Below are 22,919 nucleotides of genomic sequence, written 5' to 3'. Positions count from 1 at the left end.
CAAGATGGAGACGGTTTGATCCGGCTTCAGCTGACAAGTCTCGGAGACTGTTGTTGCTAGGAAACTGAATGCTAAATTTTGAAACCCTGACAATTCTGTCTTTCGAGCATGAAAAGTGCAAAGAACTAAAAATAGACTGACATGAGATGAAGGAGGGGGTGGATGAATTCAAATAATGTAAATGAAGTAAATAGCTCGTACTGTGTGTTGCTGAGGCTTGTTATGATATTTATTTTGGCAAGCGACAGTCAGCTGAGAATAGTATTTTTCATCTGTCATGTTCTAGGGGGTTGGAAAAAGCAATGAGAAAGAGAAACTGGCAGATAATCTATCTCAAATTGTCTTCAAATAGTTTTGGACTTTAATCAGGAAAGCCAGATTATGGGTGCCACCCAAACCAAACAGTAGTTAATGTGGCCATTATTTGTAGTTATGTGTGTTGTGGAAAACTTGAAGCAGGTACAGATAGATTCTTCTCAGTCCATGTCCCAATTTTAGGTTCAATTTTATTTTGCACTTATATGCTTCCATTTGGTCAAGTTATCCAGTGCCACAATGTGTCCTTCCTTTGCTATATAGATGACACACAGATATACCTTGTACTCAGAGCTAACCGTCCAAAAATCCTGGTGAGATTTGAACTATTGGGTGACACAAATTTTTTGGGGGGGGGTATCCTGTTTAATCCACCTAACCCCTTCACTCCTGTCCTGTAGTAGTCCTTAGTCTTCAAGTCTTCATCAGAATCTTTAAAATCTTGAAATCCTGTTTGAGTATAATGTGACCTTTTACTATTCCATCACCACAAGCTGTCCTGCTGTGCTTCATCTAGATCAGATCTATCCCAAAAATGTTTTCTAAATTTTCTAAATGACAGACTGCATCAAACCACAGATGCTAATGAATAAGGCATGTAAAACATACAATCTGTGTGGGTGTATGTCACTGTGGGAGAGTCACTGGCATCTCATCAGCATTGTTTTCAAACTGCCTCAAAGGGAAGAAAATCAAAGAACAAATGCATAATTGAATTAACATTACAAACCTGGATGAAATATTTACCTTTTGATTCCTCATGAAACATGCAGCAATATTGCATAGGTCTGTGTGTGTATGAGCAGATACAACAACAGGGGTTTGGTGGGCACATAGTACAACTTTACTCAATGTGCCAGTCAATATCAAAGCTTGTCTCCAGGACTCCTGCAGACTTTCAGATCAATGTATTATTCTGTCGTGCCCATTGCCTCCCACTCAGCTACACTCTGCAGCACTGGGTCCAGAGATATTAGATACCCTTATACTAATCCAATGCACATGCTTAATTTATGTTCAGTTCAGATTTAACACAAAAAGGTAAATAAATAAAAAATAGTAATGCTTTCTTTGACTTTGACCTAAAATTGTTGTGTGCGTGTGTGTGTGAAAACCTATGGCTGGTTAATGCTGTGCTGCAGTTTTGTACAACAACAGTGTTTTGTAATCACAATAAATGCTATTGGGGAGTTGGCTAAAAGCTAATAAACTTTTACAGAATGACACTGTCCAAGTGAGGGGCAGCACGCCGTAATGGTTAGTGCTGTCGCCCCACAATAACAAAGGTCTGTGCTTCCCCACACTTGTGTTTAGGACAAAACATCTTTTACAATTCTCAGTGAACAGTGAAGATGATCCTTTTCAAATCTCCCAATTTCAAGAGAAGATCACTGAACCTGAAACTAAATGATGTTTGTTTGTTCCTCACTCATTACTTTGTCACATGTTGCCTCACAGATGAGATAAAGTGTTGCAGAAATTTTGTTTTGTGACATCAAGTGATAAAGTCTATTCAGAGGAGCTGCGCACATTCATATTAATTTTGGATTCAATTTCTAACCCTCACCCTTTTATCAGTGATTGATTCAGCCAGTTTATTGAAGGTTCATGTTTGCCCTCTGCTCCAGGCTGAGGGCAAACTCCTTCTGCACACTAAGTGATTCTTGTTATACCAGGAGCAATGGCCCCAATAAATATGTTAGAAGGTTGAGGAATCGTATCGAGCTGCATTCATTTGTGGATTATCTTGTTCGAGTACTTCAAGTTGTGTTAAAATGAAACTGATTGGCAGAAGAGCAAGGGGTCTTTCAATTTGTCTTTCAATTTGTCTTCTTGTGTTATAACAGTCTTGAACATTCCTGTTCAATAGCCTTCAGTAAACCGGCACACTGTGTGTATCTCTACGAATCCTTGTGCCCCCCCCCCCCCCCCCAACTCCCTCACTCTCTCAGAGATCTCCTGAGGGTTTGTAAGGAAAAATAAATATTTTTAGATACTACGGTCCAGAGCTGCTGTCACTTTTCTTTTCTTTTTTTGAAAATTTTCATAAGCCTTAACCATGGGAAACACATATTCACCCCCTTCCCCGCCCTCCCTTTTCTCACTGTTCATGCAATTGCCTTGCCTTTGGCTTCATACTGCCACCCATCAAAAAAAAAAAAAAAAAAAAACCTGCCCCCAGGGAGAGGGTCACCATAGCAACTGTCTTCACTAGAGCAACACTTCAAAGCGTCCATCTGAGCTGAATGTGGCCCAACGTTTGTACCTACACCATAACCTGGGAGTTCATGTTTTAGGGCAGAAAGGAGACTAAGTCTTCCAGGGCGGATAGGCAGCACGCAGCGAGCACAGAGGAAGGTGAAAGAAATGAAATAAAGCCACAGATAGGGGACAGATGTCCAACAGCTGATCCGCTTGACAAGCTGCTTCAGAAGACAAATACAGAGAGGTTTCATATTCAATGTCTGTTTCGTGCAATAAGATAACAGAAAGTTTACATGTTAAGCCCAGATGATTTAGGGGACAAGCTCTGCCCTGTGATAACAGCTGGCACACAGAGAAAATAGGCTTTTTCTTCAGTTTTCCAAGAGAGCAGAAAACAGACAGCCGCCCTCCCCCCACAACCCTCAGTCACTTCAACCCCAAGCCCTGAAAATGATGCCTGTTATGGCACAAGACAGACAGGCAGGGCTGCTCCCTGACTCAGACATTAATGTCTAAACATCAGTGCACAAACATTTACAGTTTCTAACTCAACATGAACAAATTACTGTTCCCTCCCCAGGACCATATGGTCTCCTTCTCTCAGTCTCTGACACTGTAGTGTCAAAGATCACATCTCATATCCTCCATCACAAGGGACCCAATCTTAATCCAAGCAGTCTGTTGTTCAGTTTCCATGCGGCCATGGTGCAGCCTGCATTGTGACGACTCCACCGTGCTTATTGTGTGCTTGTCGACCCACTGTTGTCTCACAGCGGAGGAGCTATAAATAGCTCTATGCTCCCCCCCATAGTTTAAATTCATCCAGCTCAGTTCAGAGTTATAAATTGGAGCTGTACCACACACTTGGGGCTTTCTCTCTGGTAATATAAGAAGAAAACAGGGACTGAGGTTTTGTTTTTGTTTTTTTACACTCAAGGAAGGACAGGAAGCAGCTGCTACTTTCACCTCTATCTTACTTCCTGTCTCAGTGTGTACAGTGCAAGACAAGCATGGCGTCTGAAAGATATTGTGAAGAAACTGCGTATGAAATGAGACACAAGGATGATACTACTGAAATGATGGGAAATAATGATAGACAGTAATACTTTAAAAAATGAAGCCTCATCTGAAATTCGTCTTTTAATATATTGCAGTAAATGAAACGTGTTAAATTTAAGCAAACATTTTATATTAGTGAAACAAAGGACACTAGAAGTTAGATCACATGTGTTTTTACACATTTTCCAATAGATTCATGTAATAGAATTCAGATTTTGTTTCCAGATTCACAAAAAAGAAATGTAAAAGATTAACTCCCAATCATCTCCATGCTCCCCCACCCCCACAGCCATCCATGAGTTTCCAGAGGACATTTTCACCAAGGAGCAGAGGAAGAAAGGGGCTGTGTTTCTGCATGCTCTCTGTGTGAGTATTGCAACATCTCCTAATATTTCTCAACCTTTATTATCCTTGACTCATCACACTAAGATCAAATATATTGGAAAAAAAAGACATACATAAGAGGCAGGATGTGTATGTCGCTCAGCTCTTATCTGTGCTCGTACAGGCCATCTACATGTTCTACGCTCTGGCCATTGTCTGTGATGATTACTTTGTCCCCTCCCTGGAAAAAATATCTGAGGTGAGGAAAATCGCACCAAATTGCCCTGATAATGAAGATTATCAAATGAACGGATAACTATTAAATTCATCTTCTTTTATTGTCTGCAGAACCTCCATCTTAGTGAAGATGTGGCTGGGGCGACATTTATGGCTGCAGGCAGCTCTGCTCCTGAGCTTTTCACCTCTCTCATTGGTCAGTAGATAAGCCAACTTTTATTTTCATTTGGAGTTCTGGTGTTTGAGTACTTTAGAGCCTGTGCCATGTAATTGCAGCGCCCCTGGTTCAAATCTGGCCAGGGATCTATGCTGCAGGTTGTTCCCTGCTGTTTTTCCCTATTTCCTGTTGGCCTCTCAACCAGATAACAATTAAAATAAAGGCATAAAAGCCCCAAAATAATAAACCATTACAAATAAATAAATAAATAAAATCACAAAATTTGAAGTTGACATGCAGTGCAAAAATCATCCAAGAGATGTCAGTAGAACAAATGTTCCTTCTTACAACCATCAACTACCTACAGAGATGAAATAAATCTCCACTATTATCAGACTTTGATTTTAATAGTGTCATTTCCAATATTAAACAATGTACTTCAAATCAGAGATAACAAACAAATAAGGCATGTAGGGAAAAAAAAGAAAGGCAGTGTGTGCATTTGTTTATATGTACATGTGGACATGTGCAAAGAATCGAATAGGAAATGACTGGAGGGATTGTTATGTAACAAAACAGCATTGTTGACCTCGTCATCTCTGGTAATCTGTGCCTTACACCTTCAGGTGTTTTCATCACTAAAGGAGACGTTGGAGTTGGCACAATTGTGGGCTCTGCTGTCTTCAACATCCTGGTGATCATCGGCCTGAGTGGGATCTTTGCAGGCCAGGTATCAAAAAAACTTCTGACGCTTTAACCGCCATGTCATTCTTACTGAGAACAATAACGTGTCTACCTTTTCTCTACAGACAGTGGAATTAACATGGTGGTCTCTTTTTAGAGACTCATCCTACTACATCCTGTCTGTACTGGCTCTCATCGGGGTGAGATGTACTTTTCATTAAGTAGAGTTCATCAGTGCTGCACTTTTCCTCTTCCACATTATCCCTTTAAGAATCTGTTTCCTCTCTCTCTAGGTAATCTACGATGCCAGAGTTGTCTGGTGAGTCCATATATGTTGAATTATGTTCATATATTAGCTATCTTTCCTTTACTATATGGTGTTGTAGGAAATACTTGTTTCCCTGTTTTCCCAGATAATAACAGTTTGAACAAGCGTGAGGCAATATTATTTATTGGTAGTATTTTTACGTTTGTTACGAATTCTTTTTGGGTTTTTTTTTGGACATCATTCTATCTATCTGCATATATACATAAAACACATTCTGTATTTGTGTGTGTATAAAACTTACTAATTAAAAAAAGCAAACTAAGCCACACCATTGTATTAAAAGGGTTTTGAAAAGTTGTGAGTATCTATGTGGCTCAGTATCAGTCAGTGCTCATCATTCAGACACATTTCCACTGAGTCACAGCAGTTATCTGTATTCACACAATAGATCTGATTATTCATATCTTTCCTTTCAAGCTCTTATTGAAGTCACAACCTATTCCTCCAAAGACTGAGTCAACAGGCTCAACAGTTGGTGATTGTGGAGCGTGTTCCACCATTTTAGCTCCTGATTTGTACTCAACAATTATCTGAACATGTATTTCTGTATCTCACTTCAGAGTCAGCAGAGGTGATAAGGAACACGTTTCATTTCAAATGGATGATGTGTCATGAGTTACAACCACTTCACATGCAATAAGTGATTTTGGAGTTTAGCTGTTAGATTAAATAGTTGATCTATTTTGTATAGTTCTTTAAAATTTATTATTATTCTCAACAGGTTCATTTGGTGTTTAGCTTCTAAGCTGTCCTGAATGTTTTCAATCCTGTTGACCTGAGGCCTGATAGGGATTAAAAAAAAAAAAGTTCTACTGTTGTATGTTGGTGGTTTTAATGAAAGAGTAGATTTAATCACAGACTTAATGTCAGCGCGAGCAGTGTATTCACTGATGATAAATAGAGGACTGTTATTGAGTATTGTTACTGTGCTGAGCCAAAGCTGTCCAGTTGTATTTCACCTCACCACTGTTCCAATGAACAAGCCATGACAGATTTGTGTTCAACTGACTTTGCCAAATCACCACATGTGCAGGCTATCTGAGATTTGAAAACCAGTGAGGGAACACAAACACAACCAAAGCTGCCCCCCCCCCTTTTTTTTTTTTTTTTTTACATATAAGGCACTTTAATCTTGGGGAAAAAATAATCTTTCAATAATATTGTTGAAGAGGAGCAGAGAAGTGCTGTGGGAATTTAACATGAAGTTATGTACCATAACTTTACATATATGAAAATCTGCTTTATAATTCAAATCAAACCCAGTTGGCCTGACAGTAGGATTATAACAAGGCTACATTTTGAACTGTGCTATTTGTGATTCAACTACATTGTAACTGCTTGCTGTGCAGGTGGGAGTCCCTGCTCCTCATGATCATGTATGGGATCTACATTATAATCATGAAGTAAGTTTACCAAGAGACCGAACTTCCTCATCAGTCATCAAGATGCCAAACATGTTTATCTGACTCACATACTCTGTTCATTTTATCTAGAATAATAATAATAATAATAATGAGCATTATTTTTATTATATAGCAATTTTCAAAACAGTGTTACAACATGCTTTCCACAACTCCATGGAAATAAAGGAATGGTTTATAAATCGTTTGTCTCCAGGTTCAACTCCCAGATTATGGCATTTGTGACGAACCAGTTGAGGAGCGTTGGGCCGTGCTGCGTCAGATCAGACGATCACAGAGAGGACAAGATTGGAGAGGATGCCTCTGCTTGCAACACCTCCATGGTGCTGCTCAACAAAGGTCAGAGGATGTTACAGTTCACACTGGTAGTGTCTGTGGGGTTTTGGTTTTTACTGCCATTAAGTACTATTTGTTATGTGTTAACTGCAGGCCAAGCCCATGGTCAGGAGCCTCCTCCAGTCATCATGGTGGATGAGCTTCTTATCCTCAACCCCCACAAACTGTCCTTCTCTGAGGCTGGCCTGCGTATCATGATCACCCCACACTTCTCCCCCCGCACCAGGCTGTCCATGGCAGGACGCGTGCTCATCAGTGAGGTACGTGATGCAAAGGTCACAGAGAATAACACAATCTCAACCTAAAACTTACCACCCTCCTCCCACAGAGACAGAGGCTGGTCCGGACCTCAAAGAACCAGCTGGATGGTGAGATGGGCCCTGGGTCAAGAGGGGGGTCGAGCAGCAACAGCCTGAAGAGGACAGGCTCCTGCAGTCTGGAGAATGGAGGAGGAAGGCCTGGGATGGGAGACAAGCCAGGTGCTGAGGTGTGCCAGCCAGAGGAGGAGGGAGATGATGAAGATGGGATTTTCAATCCTGTGCGGATCCCAGGTGGAGAAAATCCACACCAGCTGTCAATTGTCATTTGTTTTGCTCAAACCCATGAAGCATGCTTGAGATAATTTTTTCACTTTTACTAGATTGATAAATTATACCTGATCCTATCAGCCTAACTTCCTGCCTGTCATAGGGGGCTGCTGTGCTCGGGTAAAGTGGGTGATCACGTGGCCTCTGGGCCTCCTGCTCTACTTCACTGTGCCTAACTGTGTTCTGCCACGATGGCACCGCTGGTTCATGGTCACCTTTGTGGCCTCCACCCTGTGGATCGCCATCTTCTCCTACCTCATGGTGTGGATGGTAAGGAGCTGGGAGTTGCTTCCTGATACTGAGCTGTAAGAATGAACCAAGCCTGCAAACAAAATGACTCTTTAGTTACAATAGAGAGATCATCTGAGAATGTGTCATCTTAAAATGCTCCCTATGTGTACTTTGTAGATGATAAATTGTGAAAAGGTGAAACATAATTTGTCCAACTCTTTACAGCTGACGTGTCCTCATGTGTCTATCAGGTCACCATTATTAGCTTCACACTAGACATCCCAGACTACATTATGGGCATTACTTTCCTGGCAGCTGGGACCAGCGTACCAGACTGCATGGCAAGTCTCATTGTAGCTCGACAAGGTAAAAAGAAACGTCTACAGACTGTCATTTTGAATCTCCTGGTCTTTTGCTTGTTGTCACTTTGTTGTGCTGCCATTCAGTATTTTTCTGTCACTTTTGCCATCTCTTTCCAGGCATGGGGGACATGGCAGTGTCTAACTCCATAGGTAGCAATATCTTTGACATCCTGCTGGGTTTGGGTTTCCCCTGGACTTTACGTACCCTTTTGGTGGACCACGGATCGACAGTAAGGATTTACACAATCTCCCGTCAATATGAATCATTTTGTTTCTCCTGCCTTTACTGATGTGCGCTCTGTGTGTCTGAGAGCTATCAAAGCAAAGTTTTTTTTGTTTTTTTTTTTTCCTGTCAGATGTCATAAAGTTGTTTTTCTCACAGGTTTCCATAAATAATAAAGGACTGGTGTATTCTGTCATCCTGCTGCTGGCTTCTGTGTTTCTGACAGTGAGTGAACAAAACATAACAAGAATATAGAGGAAGATAAAGATATCAAAGAAGTTTGAATGTAAATTATCAGCCAGTCAGCACGTGCTGAATTGCAGAACATTTGAGAAGGCGATAACTTTAACAAATTTCTGTTTTAAATGTTCTGGCTCTAATCTTCCCCTGAGCAACTTTTGGTTGAGTATTTTAGCAGGTGGATTATTTGATCTAAACACTGCAGTTACTATATAGCATTTTCCGACACATTCTCTCTTTATACTTTTTACTGTATGATCGTATTACTGATACGACAACAAGCTGCTTTAATGGACACATTAGGAGTTTTCAGGTGTTAGAACCAAATCTTCTGAAAAAACGTGAATGTTTTGGGCTCTTCCTCATCACTGTCCCTCTGCTCACAGGTGATGAGTGTCCATCTGAACCACTGGAAGCTGGATCGCCGGCTGGGTCTGGGCCTGATGCTGCTTTATGCCATCTTCCTGCTCTGCTCCATTCTATTTGGACAGATGTGAGGCCCCCGGGTCAAAGGTGAAACCTGTCAGACAACACACTGAACCTTTTCACCACACGTCCTCTTTTGTGAAGCCAAAAAAAGAAAAAAGATTGACTGTGTTGTTGTGTTCCTTGTGAGAGTTTCTGTGCACCTCAGTAGGTTTGTTAGGATGATACTGTACACATGCAACCAAACAAACACACAATTTAATCTCTTTTTAGATAGCACTGTTCTTTTTCCCTCCTATTTCATACAGTGAAGTGTTTGAAAGCTGACAGTCTTTCATGTGTCCAATTGAGTGATGTAGCAGAAACATGTAATGACATGGCAGATGGAAGCAGCAGGATTGTTGGACCTTTAGTAACAAGATGGAACCAAAAACTCATTCTGGTCCTCATTAGCTGAGCTGCTGCATGAAATGGCTCACTGATATTTGATGGTACTTGTATGATAAAACTGAGCTGAAATTTCAGTTCCCTTCCTGTGAAAACATAGAATTTCATGTCTTGAACATTTTGAGAGGTTTCCTCTCACAAATTATCTTACCAGCCAATCAGCTAACACGCTATTATTATCAAATATTATTAAATGTATTATAATTAAATAGAATTAAATATTTATTCTTTCAAATAAATCATGTGCCATTACAGTCGAGCAATAAGCCATTAGAAGTAACACTCGTGCATCCTTTTTTTCTCACTGATGAAGAGAATGCACTTGGAAAAACAGTAAGGTTTTAAAGACACCTGTTCTGTCAGGTACTGCTGCAGCTTGATTCCTCTGAGTCTACTGTTGAATTTAGTTATTGCTTTTCTTAATGTTTGCTTGGCTGCAGCAACAGTAACACAACTCATTTACAGGATTGTTTGATTGTTGGCTTGGTTAATGACACAGGAAACAAGCCGTTACTGATGAAGGGTAAATTTATTGCCCTGCATCTTCTCTGCTGCTGCATCCCTGTGGCTGCAGTTTTGATTTACTGTCGATTACATGAGGCTTTAAAGTCAGACTACCCACTAAAGCCCCAGTAGGCCGGGGAACAGAAGAAATTGTCTTCAAAACAAGTGAGGGACCAGGATGTGGGGCAGGAAGCTGAAACTTGTATGTGGCTTGGGTGAAAATGTTTTTCTTCACATTGTTCATTGAGACAAGGGATACTTTAATCTGCCATGTCATGCATCAGATTATTGGAAGTGTCTGTCGGCCGTAGATTTGAATACCCTTGTATGTTTTGAATGTACACCCTAGCTGACTTTACCATTAGTGTGGAAATATTTACATGCATTCAAATGTAGCAGGCACAACTGAATTACAGCCAAGAACCTGAACAGTGAAGCACGTGTTAGTCTTACAATAAAGGACAGTGTTCATGTCAAAAGAGTTTTAGAATAGAAACACTGATATGAAAATGCACAGCTGTGACAACATTTTGGCGATTTTGCCTCACTCCTCTGAAGCAAGTACTGGTACAACCTAAAGTACAGAAGACTGGCTGAGTGTGACAGTATTTTTAGGTCTTATTACTATGAAATTTAATATGTTATGTACTTCTGAGAGTCAAACTTTTACTTTGAGTGCAAGTTAGTTGTTATACTTCATGTTTAGGTGGGACAATCGATATTTGTAATGTTTCTTGCACATTTTAGGAGATTCATTTACTTTGGTGGAACATTTTTGCAACTAGCACAATCTCAGATCAGCTAAGACACTGAACAATATGTACTGACATATGCAGAGGTACCAGTCAAAGGTTTAGACACACTTTGAGGAAGTGTGTCTGTGTTAATACTACATTCATACACACCAGCTGTCCTGCTGTCATTTAGGAAGGCACAAAGTGGAGGTGCTGTCAGTTTTTGGTATTTACTGTAATTTTAAACATGAATTCAAGATCTGTTCCACTAATGGGATGTAAGTGTTTTTGTCTTTTTTTTTTTTCAAATGGTTTGTATAAATATTGTCTACTTGACTACTTTTTACTGTTTGTATATGTTAAATAATTGCATAGTTTTACAATAATGAATGTCTGACAGAGACTACTTTTGTGGTGTTTTTGATATTTAAAAAATATATATGTAAACATACTTGTGAATTATACCAGAATGAATTTATTCTGTCGCTATGTTCAGTGGAATATGAACACTAACATCACACTAGCTCTGTGTAATGAATTCAGCTGTATTTGTTTTCAACTTTGACCTTCATTTTATTTCGGTATTAATTATTTGATCCAAGGGTACGTGCAGAAAGTGACTCTGAAATATTTTTAGAATGACAGATTCAGAATTAACAGTTCAAATATTCCTTTTAGTGAGGGGAAAAACAGTTCAATAGTAGGAACAGTCCTCAATAGATTTCATAGACAGCTTATTGAAACCATTTATCCCATTTAACTAGAGAAATACCACTTTGAATTTCAGGAAATGTTCAAGCCTTTTCCCACAAAAGAAAGTTTAAACACACTGTGTCTCATTTGCTCATGTTACGCTCCCATTAATTCACCCTAATGGAGTTTATGAAAATGTTAACTATCCTGTAACTATCTTTCAGAACCTATTTTTCATTTGGCCTTTTCCTTGTTTTTTTTTGTTTTTTTTTTTAACTCAAAACTGCATTTTCATATCGGCACCAGCTCCAATTAAACATCTTCAACCATCACATTTCATGGTGTTTTGCTAAGTGACAGCCTACAACTATTTTTTTTCACTCAGCTGTTGGCCTTTGTATTCAGCTCTAGAAGAAATTCCAATATCTTAGTCATGGTTATAGAAAGACAACAGCATCAAAGCAAGCAGCTGAACTCTTCCTGGTCTCAGAGCACTGAGGATGTTCTGTTGTGATGTTGGTGGTACGAGATACTTTTATTGCTTTAGACGTCTTAGTTGGATCATAGAAGACAGTTGTGTCTGAGTGCAATAAAACAAGTGCAATAACAATTTATCTCTGCCTCCTGTTATTTTCTGCAGGCAGCGGTGATAAAAAGGAGATGGAGGTGGAAAAATTCAGGTTTTCAGTGCAGCTAAGTGATTTTGTGCTTGACTGCCATTTTATGGAGTAAGACAGAAAAATAACACATTTAATTACTGTTTTCTACCCTGCCTTTCCAGAAACGCATCATACATTGTGATGTGGCAATGTTTGTAACTTCCTCCACAACTGTTACTCCTGGATTTTCTGTACGAAAGAGCAAAAGCAAATTATAGTGCTTAGTATTTTATTTTCCTGAAGACAAATTTCTTACAATAAAACATTCCAAGTCCACCCTAAGAGAATTCATCTACTGTGTAAACCTATGATCTTGGTTTAAACATGTTTTGAACATTTCTCTTCCAAAACTAGAAACTAGAAAAACGCAATATGATGCTGTCAGTGACTCTACATACTTGAGGACTTTCCTATAACCGTAGTCTACAGGTTGGATATTTGGTCTCAGGTGCAGCTCCAAATTTATATTGCTTCTTGTTTCAAGGTTTGGAAGAGAGCAGCTCGTTTGATCAAAGGATTAACTAGAAAGCAACTTCCAAATCCCAAAAGTCCCACACATCAGGTACACAAACATCGATGAATACAAAACCAACCAGCAAAAAAATTCTAGTTGCCACTTTTCTATATAGCAGTAAGTGATGAGAAAATAAACCCAAGTTATACTCATGTAATGCTTTAATAATTGTTAGTTGACTATTGAAACGACATGATAGCATGGTTAATTTATATTACACCACTTCCCAACACCTTTGCCAACTTAACGCTGAGACACCTATGTAGCATATGATAGTGCAGACATTTACTGAGCATGCACTTAAACTGGAGAATATTGAAGCAGACGCTGCGCCTGTCGTTACAACTTATCCCTCGGCCTTTCTCCCATCTATCTACAGCATGTTTCAACCCTTTAAATACTATTTCTGTTTGAGGTAAAGTAACTGCTTTAGCAGTTCAGCCAGACTTTCTTTTAGCCTTGCCACAGAAGGAAACCATTGCGTTATAAAACTATGAAAGCAGTGACAAAACAGCTGTCTCTCCATAGGACTATACATATACACATTTTTCTACAATATGGAGCCATCCATAGTTGTTGCTATAGTCACCCATCTGTAATAGCATTGTCTTAAAAATAAAATTTACAGTCTCGTACATTAACTGCCAACAAAGCCTGAACAGGCTCTGCCATGAGTCTGTTATTCCAGCATCCTAGAGGAGCTCTTGTATTGCTTTTACTTTGTCAGCAAGTAACCATTTGCAAGGTCACATAGTCCTCAATCATTAATCTAGTGGTGTCACAACATCAACAGATATTGTATATTGCATAATCAGCAAACTGCTAGAGCAGAGCAGTGAAGGCATTTATTCCTCTACCTGGCTGATAATGCGAGTACATGACATTTTTGATATGAGAGGAATAATCATAACTTTATCACATCTGGGCAGCGCTGGTGGTCGAGTGGTTAGAGCGCATGCTGCGAAATGGCAGCATCCTGGGTTCAGTTCCAGCCCAGGACCTGTGCTGCAGGTTGTTCCTCTTTCCTTCTCCCTGTTTCCTGTCAGCCTCTCTGCCAATTACTGATTGAAATAAAGGCATAAAAAAACAAACAAACCCAACTTTATCCCATGTGTTTAAAAAGGAGTATCCGCATTGAATCTCTCTGCAGTCATCAGGACCTGAGTTCAGTCAAAAAGGCCCCAAAGCCTGAATGAAACATGCACGTCAGTATGTCCTTTTGCATACTCTTGAGCTGTACGCAGCTTGCTGAGCCACCAGCACGCAAGAGTTAACAACCAGGCTCAAGTCTAACCTGCCATCCCTGAAATCCTTCAGGCTTTGGAGCTATTCTGACATGCCTGTCAGGGTTTCTAATCATAGTTCCTGTTTCTGTGTGTGTTGGTGTTCGGCCAGCGGCAGTGAATGTGATACAAAATTGATCTCAGCAGATATCTTTGACTCCACCATGTTCATCACCAGATATCAGCAGTGCCATAAAGGAAAATGGGTGTGGATTTTTTGATAAAGGTGAGATGCGCACGAATAAAAAGACCATTACACGACCATCCTTTCAAATTGTACATACTTAACACTATTATATACCATAGAAATATATAAATACTATAAAATGTTTTTTTATTTACTTTTTTTTTTTTACGATAAGCAAGCATAGGCATGCTACTTGAGTCGAACAAGTTTCTGCTCTAGTTATAAAATCAGTACACTGCAGGATAGAGATGAGGGTTTAGCAATTGTGTGAAGTCAATGTTTAAAAAGGCTGAACAGGATTTAATGATTTGGCTATTTATGCAGTGTATGTTGTTGAAATTCAACACTGCTCAAATCAGCTATGTGGCAAACAGGTGAAAATAAAAAAACCTATGGGCGTGAATCTGAGCTTGGAACTGTGTAACAGTCATATCTGAAGCTAACGGAGGCCAATCTGGTAAGATACACTTCCCTTTTACATTTTATTGTCCGTTCTGAACACACTCCCACTGAGGTCAGCTGGTCTGGGGGAGTTGATCATCTGTCATGAAGGGTAAACATACTGCTGAGGGACGGTTGGGTGCAGAGTGTGTGCAGGCAGGAGTCTCCATCATGATGGTGGGGCGTTTTGGTTTTGGTATATGGATGCCTTATCTTTCAACAGGTCCAGACATAGGTGACAGCTCCAGCTCCCTAAGTGTCAAAATAACAGAAGAGCCATAAGCATCAGAGATTGTTGAAGTTGTTAATAGTGAATTTTATTATTATTTATCCTGTATATCCATAAACCTAAAGCAAGAGAGGCAAACCACAAATTGATTAATGGACCAAAGTGTCCAAACAGAGAACTTTAATTCCTTCTTGGAGCTGAATTCAGTGCCAAAAACTGTCCAGTAGTAAACTTGTTATCAAACCAATTTCATACTCTTCATTTATTTATTTAACAGTTCCTGCTTTAAATAAACCTTTTCCCACTTTTACACTGTGATTTTAGAGCTCTTAAGCACGGTTTGCGTGTTGACAAGTACAAGTATTTCTCATCAAGTTTCAGAAAAACTTGGTATTGTTACACAGGTATCGCAAGGGCTCAAGTATCCCTAAAAGATAAAAATAAAAAGTAAATGACACCAAACCTTTCTAACAAGAGGCTAATACAGATACTACTGAGGATGCAAGTCAGTCGGTAGTACACAATTTCTGTGCTGTCTCACTCAAGGCTTTTGGGTCTGATAAATATTGTACAGGCTCAGTCTACCAAGGTCAACATCATGAGTCGTCTTGTTTCTTTGCTTGGCCTTGAAAAGATATGTGGGATATTTTTCTAGCACTGCATCACTGGTTTTGCTCAATTTTGAATTTGGCTTGAGTCTTTCACAGGAGATCAAGTTCATCCTTCTTAATTTTATTCATTCATTATTAAGTCAAATACTATTTCTTACCCTCTGGAGGTTCAGACATGGGGGGGTTGAGACAGTACATGTGATAGCCTCTATCACAGTCATCACAGAACAGAAGCTGATCCTAAAATAAACCAGTTGACAAAAAAACACCTCAGTCCTCTGCCTGAAAATTAGATTCACACTTAACACAGTGGGCAGCATATGAACAACACGTGAACTGTGGTAAACTCACATCATTCTCTGATGTGCCACACATGTTGCAGCACTTGCACTCGATGCATTGCCAGCGGTATGTCTTCACAGCGGCCATCATTACGGGAGTAAACTGCAGGCAGGATGGGTGGCCTGCAGCAAGAACCATTTAATCACATTATTATTGCCACTTTTACAACTGCAACAAGGAAAACTACTTCTCCTTTTGATGTTACATTTAAACATCCATGGATTGATAGCACACCTGAGCGTCCACAGTCGGAGCAGGACACCAGCTCCTCTGACTGACCAGTCTTGTGATTGGTTTTGGAGTCTCCCAGGCAGAAATCACAATAATTATTAGGCAATGCGAGTCCATCTGGGCCTTTCTTTGGAGCTGAGAAGAAAAAAAGAAAATGGCCAGAGAGCATGAGCACAATTACTCTGAAATCAAACAGGGTAACATACATGACTACCCAGAAATCTCCACTTAAAACCCGAACGCTTGTCACTTACTTTTAGGCTCCTCAGGTATTGGCAAGGCAGGCTCATTGATCTCCATCTCCTCCTTCTCCTCACCCTCCTCCTCTGCCAGATGGGAGTGGGCGTAGTGGTAGCTCAGGCCGGGACGGTTCTTGTAGCGCTTCCCACAGACTGCCACCAACACCAGAAACACAACATGTATGAAAACAATGAAAGCGTGAGTAACGTCCATTTAGTGCAAGGTGAGTGAGGGAAGGGGGGGGGGGGCTAAGGGAGAAGCACGACTAGTTCTTTATGGTGCTAGTAAGGCATTTTTTACTTGTGACCAAACCTTACTAATTGCTAAGTGCTATGATTGTATATTGTCTATTAGCCAGATTGTTTAGTCTTTTACAATGGCACAGCAACTTAAGTGAGTCTTGCTGCAATTTCAGAAGCTCTAATATCGCCTACTTAAATCGTAATTTTATATACTGCACATGAGCTAGCATTTGTGGTGGTAACAGCAGCTACTAATACATCAATGAATCGAAAACAGTACATCTGGAGACTTGCAAGACACTATAAACAAACAACAGCTTGAGCTGTGCAACATCTATTCTAGTCTTTGATGTGGAGACGCGTCACACAGAGGAAATCACTTCAGCCCAACATGTGCCTGTGGTCTCCTCCTTTCTGTTTCATATCAAGATCAGCACAATGGCATGACATGTTGGTATAACTGAAATTAGAGGTAAAGATGAAGTTTGGAGATATGAAGGACATGCTCTGAACAATGCTTTGAGACATGCTTCATCACATTCTCTGTGGTAGCCATGTACTTAAGCAAGATAACATCCCAGCCACCCAAACTAACACACAGACTGCTGTTAGGAAATGAGACACAGAGGAAACTGCAAATGTCTTCAATGTAAGACAAGTGGCTGACATGCAGTATCTCTCCATTGTTTTACAAACTTGTTCCAAGAATCCACATCTGAAAAAGTTCTATTTGACTGTATCCAACCACTATTGATTGGCATAAATATTGTTAATAGCTCCAAAGTGCTGTGTTAATATTTCTGGTCCAAATTTATATTCATTAAGCAGCGGGGTAAGAAGGAGGACAAAGTTACCACTGTATACAGCCGTTGTCACAGGGGGTGTCTGAGGTTTGTCATGAGACAACACCCAAAGGAAAACTACTTCTTCTTTCATTTCCATAATTTCTCTCATTTTCATTTCCTCAAAGGCTTGTGTCATGTTTCCTCCAACTGTCATCTATAAGTGCAATTATTCTATAGCTCTGCTTTCTCCAGGGAATCCTGGCAAATTTCCAGAAGACAAAGCTAGTCACATGCTGCATGATTGTGTGCTGTCGCAGAGATGTGAAAAATACTCCCTAAAGGTCAAACACACATCAAACTGACTCAAAACCAAAAGCAGAGGCAGCAGTTCACTCAAAAACATGAAAAAGGGAATGAGACTTTAAAGGGCGCAGAGATGGTGAAAAGGCAAAAAAACTGCTATGCAGTCAATTTGCACACATTAAGTAGCAAGACAAAAGACACAGCACAGAGAAACAGCAGCAGGATCCAGCTTCTAGCTCATCTAGGTCTGTGGGACCATCAGGACCAGATTAAGGGGAAAATGACTTTAGTGGGCCTTATCTTTTCTAGGCTAATTATAGACTAAAGCTTAATTAAGGTGTATAATAACAGTCTTGATTTTTCTAAATCTAGTTCATTATATTTAAGTAAATGGTGTAAAACAAAACATTTGTCCTATGAACTGAACTACACAAACTGCAAATCTACTTGACAAAAGACAGAAAATAAAAACAGGCACTGGGGACAAAAGACAAGGCAGACTGGAGTAAAAAGGAATGAGAGAAATATACCTCTTTCGGAAGGTTTTGAAATATGCTTTTGTTTGATAGTGTCTGAAAGAGAGAAGAGAAGGAGAAGAGAGAGCACAGACAGAGACTCAGAGAAACAGGCTCATAGGCTGACAGAGGACCAGTCAATCAGCGCTGCCCTACTGAGAACTGCAGCTGAAAGTGAAAATGCTTCACAAGAGGGGAAAAAAAAAAGAAAAACAACAAAAAAGGAAGAAAAATAATACACCAAGCAGTACAGAGACGCAGTTTCACAAAACCAAAGAGGTGGAAGAAACACCCCTTATGGAAAGATTTGAACTCCAAGTATAAGAAATGTTTCATATCAATGATAAACTAAAAATAATGGTGTAGCTTTATAGACAGTCAAAAAGAGGAAGTCTAAAGAAAGAGCTAAAAGAAAGTGGAATAAAAAAGAGAACATTAAAAAAGGGGGAGAAAATGCAACGAAAATGACAAAGAATGAGGACTGGGGTAAAGCCTTGCTTGATTAGAGTCTGCAGTGACTCTCTCCTCCAAGCTGACTTCACATGCTCTGCTCCCCCACATCAGGACTCACTGTCACAGGCGTATGGCTTGTCTCTGTCCTCGAGTGCTGCTGTATCCAGCTTCTTCCTGCTACTGCTCACTCCTCGACCCTGAAGACAGAAGCATATAGATTTATTTAGAAGTATTTAATTTACATTTTTATGTGAATGTTCAAATCCCAAGATAGATATTTGAAATCATCTTTCCTGAATTAACATTTGGATCTGCTTCCAATGTTGTTTTTGTGGTGGTTACTTATTACAAGTGGCTTAGTTCAGGCGCTTAGATACAGTGAGATAAAAGCTGATGCAGAAAATAGCTTATATGTGTATTGACAGTCAGTTAGCTTATTACAGTGGATGTGGAGCCATTACAGTTTACAAAGCAGGTAGCTGACTATTTTGGAGTGAATGTAGATGTTGCATCTTTCAGAGGGGCAGATTGAATAAAATACTCTTCATGCAGATCTCAAGCTCTGACTTTTGTTGAGGAGGTATAATCTCTATGGAGAGTCAAGTTAACCGTGTGAATTTTACATCAGTCTGTCTGTCCTGGCCAGGAAGCTACAGTGAGCTAGCCAGTTTTCTGCAGATAAAAGGCTGATGTCCTATAAACACAAATGATGCAGAAGACATACTGTATCCAGTTTCAGCTCTGTATGCACTTAAAGTGATCATGTCATGTCTGTACCTTCTTCAAATGTTTTGCACTTTTAAGTCAACCAAACAGTCATAGTAATAAATCTTAAAAATAAATGTGGTCTACATAGCAGTTTTATTATCAAGATATTTGTTTTCATACTATGCCAACAGTGTGCTCAGTTGTTGAATGTCACAGCCTTTTGCTGTATAAATAGGAAAAAAAAATCATCAGTGTGAACTCAATGCTCAATGATAAAGCAAAATTGTGGAAGTTTATCCAATTTTGACACAACATCTCTTGGTGTAGCAAATTTGGTGTTTAACTGATATATCTGAATCAGAGTAGCCTTTGGGAGATATCTATCCCTGTCAGCAGAAAGACAAGGACATACAGAATGGACTTCAGGTGAGCATATATTTATAGTTATTTACCTTCCCTTTCCCTTTGCCTCTTCTCTTGGGTATGTCTTCCTCATAGTCTTCATCATCTAAGTCATCTAGAAAGTCATCTGGCTCAAGGATTCTCTATGTTGAGGCAATGACAACACACAGCACATAAATACTAAATAAAAATCATGTTTCTTGAATCCAAATGCATCTTTTGCTGAAAACAAGAACCTTTCGAATCCGAGCTGCAGGGTTCAAGCCTCCAGTGTAGTCACTAAGGTTTGAATCTTCTTCAGATCCTCTGAGCTCTGTGGTCGTCCGTTTGTCCAAGGACTCTCCCTTGAGCAGGGCTTCCAGGCTGCTGCCATCTGACGACAGCAGAGCATCCCTTTTCACTCCTAAATCTAGCTCTAGAAAACACAAAAATAAAAATATTACTATAAGAAGGTGCAAAAATATGTAACCAACTTGTTGAATCACATTCAAATATGAAATATTTACACTAATAAATTATTTTTACTACCCCATGGAAAATATCATGTACTTTCGTTTATTTATTTATTTATTTTTATTTTGGCAGAATGAAACCTGACACTTTTTCTAAAATATTTCAAAGTATAGTCTTTGGCATGGTAAAGCACAGAATTACTATCTGAGCTGAATGCTGTGGTGGTACCTGATTTAACAGGAGGAAAAATAAGCCGAGGATCCTCTGGAGGATGAGACCGCCGTTTCTTCCTCCATCTTCTTGACGGGTAGGTGTAGAGCTGCCCTGGAGCCATGCCTGAGGGACATGGGAACATGTTCATGCATATAGTACTCAGAACTTCTTATCTTAAAAAAAATAAATAAATAAAAATTTGATCGCAAAAACATTTTTTCAGTATGGATGCCACAAGGGGTTTTTCTGCCTAAAAGGTTTGCTATGCATAAAATTGCTTCATTGAGGCCAAATGTCTCCTCTTTGTTTTGTTATCAATCAACTAAACTCCCACCCATCTGAAGATTAATAATGATTTCATGTAAATTAGTCTTCATTGTTCCACTAAACATGTTTCATGTCTGACCTGGTCCTCTGTGTCTCTTTTCCATCCAAATGTAACAGTTGCTCTGAGCCACACCGGTCTGAGAGTCGAGGAACGGCATTCGGACACTCCTCTCAGCACAGAGCCTGGCATTGTAGTTGTGACATTGCTCCATGGCATCTCTGTAGTACTGCTCACCCAGCCTGACCAAACAAAAACACAATCAGATCCTGTTTATAAGAACTATTGTGGTTAAAAGACAGACTTTAGCAAGTTTGGCTTCTATGAAAACACTGCCACCTGCTTCAGTCATCTCAGTTTGTGTCTTTCGGTTGTGGTGCCGCCTTAGAAACGAAAGAAAACTAAACCATATCAATTGTGAAAATGCCACAGGAGGTGCTCTCTTGTCGGTATATCAACATCCAAAACACTTTTAGTCAGCACAGCACAATGTGTTCTGTTTCCATCATAAATATTCTCAAATAGATTATGAAGCTTGTTTATTTTCTTTTAGGACAGCTTAAGGCTGAATTAATCTGCCTAGTGTAACAAGCATCATGACAGAGACTTTACTGCTCCTTCAATCCCCAAATGTTTTGCCAGCCAACAGCTGGAGCTACTGGGGTTGTCAGGGTGCCCTGCAGCAGGGCCCTTTAATGTGCATACACACAGACATTAGTCAATGGAGCAGATGAACCTTCACAAGAGCAAAGTTGGTTTACTGCAGTGCATTTAGAACGTATTCACACCGTTCAGTCTTGTCACATTTTGCTAAGTTAAAGCTTTATACTAAAACTAAAACATTCTCTCTCCTCATGTTCCTCTGACCCGGTTGCTTGGTTTCTGCTCTGATATGTATTGTTAGTTGAGGCCCTTATACAGACAGACGAGGGCCCCCAAATCAAGTCCAGTGGACTGAATTGAGCTCAAATGGACTCGTGACAGACAATCGCGATACAAAAACATCTAAAAAAAATTACCCCATTATAACGTGTTAGTAAAAAGCCATAAAGATCAGTTTTACCATGATGGAATATTGAGTACATGTTATTTAAGGATTCTTTTTTTTTATAATAATAATAATAAAACTGCAACAACAATATGCTAAAAAGTGAAACTGACAGGATAGGCACAGTTTGTTGGTGAACTGTATAAACACTTCAATAATCAATCTAATCATTCATTCATTTGTGACTCTTCTCAAGATGCAACAGTTTGGTTTAATGTTGGAAATCTGTCTGCTATTTGTTGAGGTCGGCACCTCAAACAGGAAGGCCTACAACACAGACAACAGACAGTTCGTGTTTCTAAACATCCCCAAACTGTATGAACACGGGCTTCTTTAAAACGCCATATGTGGTATTTTCTTATTATGTGCGGGGACCAATCTCACTTTCCTGGGCAGGATTTAATGATGAACCGACCCAAAGCTATTTAAGTACCTGGCCCACATTTAGATGCAGGCGTGTGGACATCAGGTGAGTTTCGTGTTGCCATGGTTACCGAAGGCTCGGCCCGGTCTCCGGTCCAACACCTAAAGCACATATCACGGAGACGAAAACACACTCCGGTCCAGCCGAGTCCGGCTCACTGGAAACTTTAACTTCACAGTCCCGACGAGTTTTACAGCAAAGGCTAGGAAGGTGACAGCTACAGCGGCTTTTCTGCCGGGTGTTGGGAGGAAAGCAGCTATGTTCGAGGCCGGATTTCATTCATTGTGAACTAGTTGGCCGGTGACTCACCGCGCTAACAGCGTTGGCCACCAACTACTCTCTTTAGCCTGTTAGCGTGCGAGCCGCCTAGCTGCCTGCCTGGCGTTAGCTCCGCGGCTAATCTGTGATCACAGAGACACAACAGGTGGCTACAACAACTCTAATAACACATTTATGGCCGAGCCGACGCGTGTTCCCGCACGGAGACTCGTTTGTCATGTTTCAGAAACGTCAACTGCGTGTCTGCTAACTTACACTTCCATACCAGGATGTGAAGAGCCACGACGGTTCCCACAGCTCCGGCTAACCGCACCAAGTCCGCGGAAAAGTAGCTGAGCTAGCTAGTAACGCGGTCGGCGGCAGTACGAGAGACACGTTACGGTGTGACCGCGACGTGAGTCCACAGGTCGGGTTAAGGTAGGAGGAAAAGTCCGACACTTACAGTTTGACAACATTCTCAACAACAGCTGCCATCTTGCCTCAACACACGGGGTGAGTGGTCACGGGTGCCGTGTGCCC

At 40.2% G+C, this 22,919-nt stretch overlaps 2 protein-coding genes across 4 annotated transcripts in view; one reads left to right on the top strand and one right to left on the bottom strand.

Moving 5' to 3' along the window:
• LOC115053880 (sodium/potassium/calcium exchanger 3) overlaps positions 1–12,500 on the top strand; it is a 20,235-nt gene extending 7,735 nt beyond the window's left edge. The window contains exons 3-17 of the mRNA XM_029518741.1: positions 3,869–3,945; positions 4,088–4,162; positions 4,252–4,336; positions 4,924–5,027; positions 5,107–5,181; positions 5,275–5,300; positions 6,659–6,712; positions 6,927–7,069; positions 7,160–7,326; positions 7,395–7,617; positions 7,757–7,923; positions 8,136–8,250; positions 8,364–8,476; positions 8,629–8,694; positions 9,096–12,500. Of these exons, the coding sequence (XP_029374601.1) occupies positions 3,869–3,945; positions 4,088–4,162; positions 4,252–4,336; positions 4,924–5,027; positions 5,107–5,181; positions 5,275–5,300; positions 6,659–6,712; positions 6,927–7,069; positions 7,160–7,326; positions 7,395–7,617; positions 7,757–7,923; positions 8,136–8,250; positions 8,364–8,476; positions 8,629–8,694; positions 9,096–9,206 (1,601 nt within the window). The 3' untranslated portion in view covers positions 9,207–12,500. The remainder of the gene's footprint in view (positions 1–3,868; positions 3,946–4,087; positions 4,163–4,251; positions 4,337–4,923; positions 5,028–5,106; positions 5,182–5,274; positions 5,301–6,658; positions 6,713–6,926; positions 7,070–7,159; positions 7,327–7,394; positions 7,618–7,756; positions 7,924–8,135; positions 8,251–8,363; positions 8,477–8,628; positions 8,695–9,095) is intronic.
• dpf2 (double PHD fingers 2) lies at positions 12,388–22,919 on the bottom strand. Of its 3 annotated transcripts, XM_029518742.1 has the most exons (12): positions 22,843–22,919; positions 20,731–20,891; positions 20,340–20,447; positions 19,895–20,073; positions 19,709–19,801; positions 18,667–18,745; positions 18,111–18,152; positions 16,265–16,402; positions 16,014–16,145; positions 15,789–15,901; positions 15,596–15,677; positions 12,388–14,849 (listed from the first exon to the last, which is right to left on the bottom strand). In XM_029518742.1, the coding sequence occupies exons 1-12, from the start codon at positions 22,872–22,874 to the stop codon at positions 14,767–14,769; spliced, it is 1,242 nt and encodes a 413-aa protein (XP_029374602.1). In that variant the 5' UTR covers positions 22,875–22,919; the 3' UTR covers positions 12,388–14,766. The 3 variants fall into 3 exon arrangements, with proteins under 3 accessions (XP_029374602.1, XP_029374603.1, XP_029374604.1); XM_029518743.1 differs by lacking the exon at positions 18,111–18,152; XM_029518744.1 differs by lacking the exons at positions 18,111–18,152; positions 22,843–22,919 and adding an exon at positions 22,656–22,780.

Source organism: Echeneis naucrates, chromosome 14 (assembly GCF_900963305.1).
Source record: "Echeneis naucrates chromosome 14, fEcheNa1.1, whole genome shotgun sequence".
NCBI classification, from domain to species: domain Eukaryota; kingdom Metazoa; phylum Chordata; class Actinopteri; order Carangiformes; family Echeneidae; genus Echeneis; species Echeneis naucrates.
The sequence above is the reverse complement of the archived record's forward strand: the minus strand, read 5'-3'. Positions and strand labels throughout refer to the sequence as shown.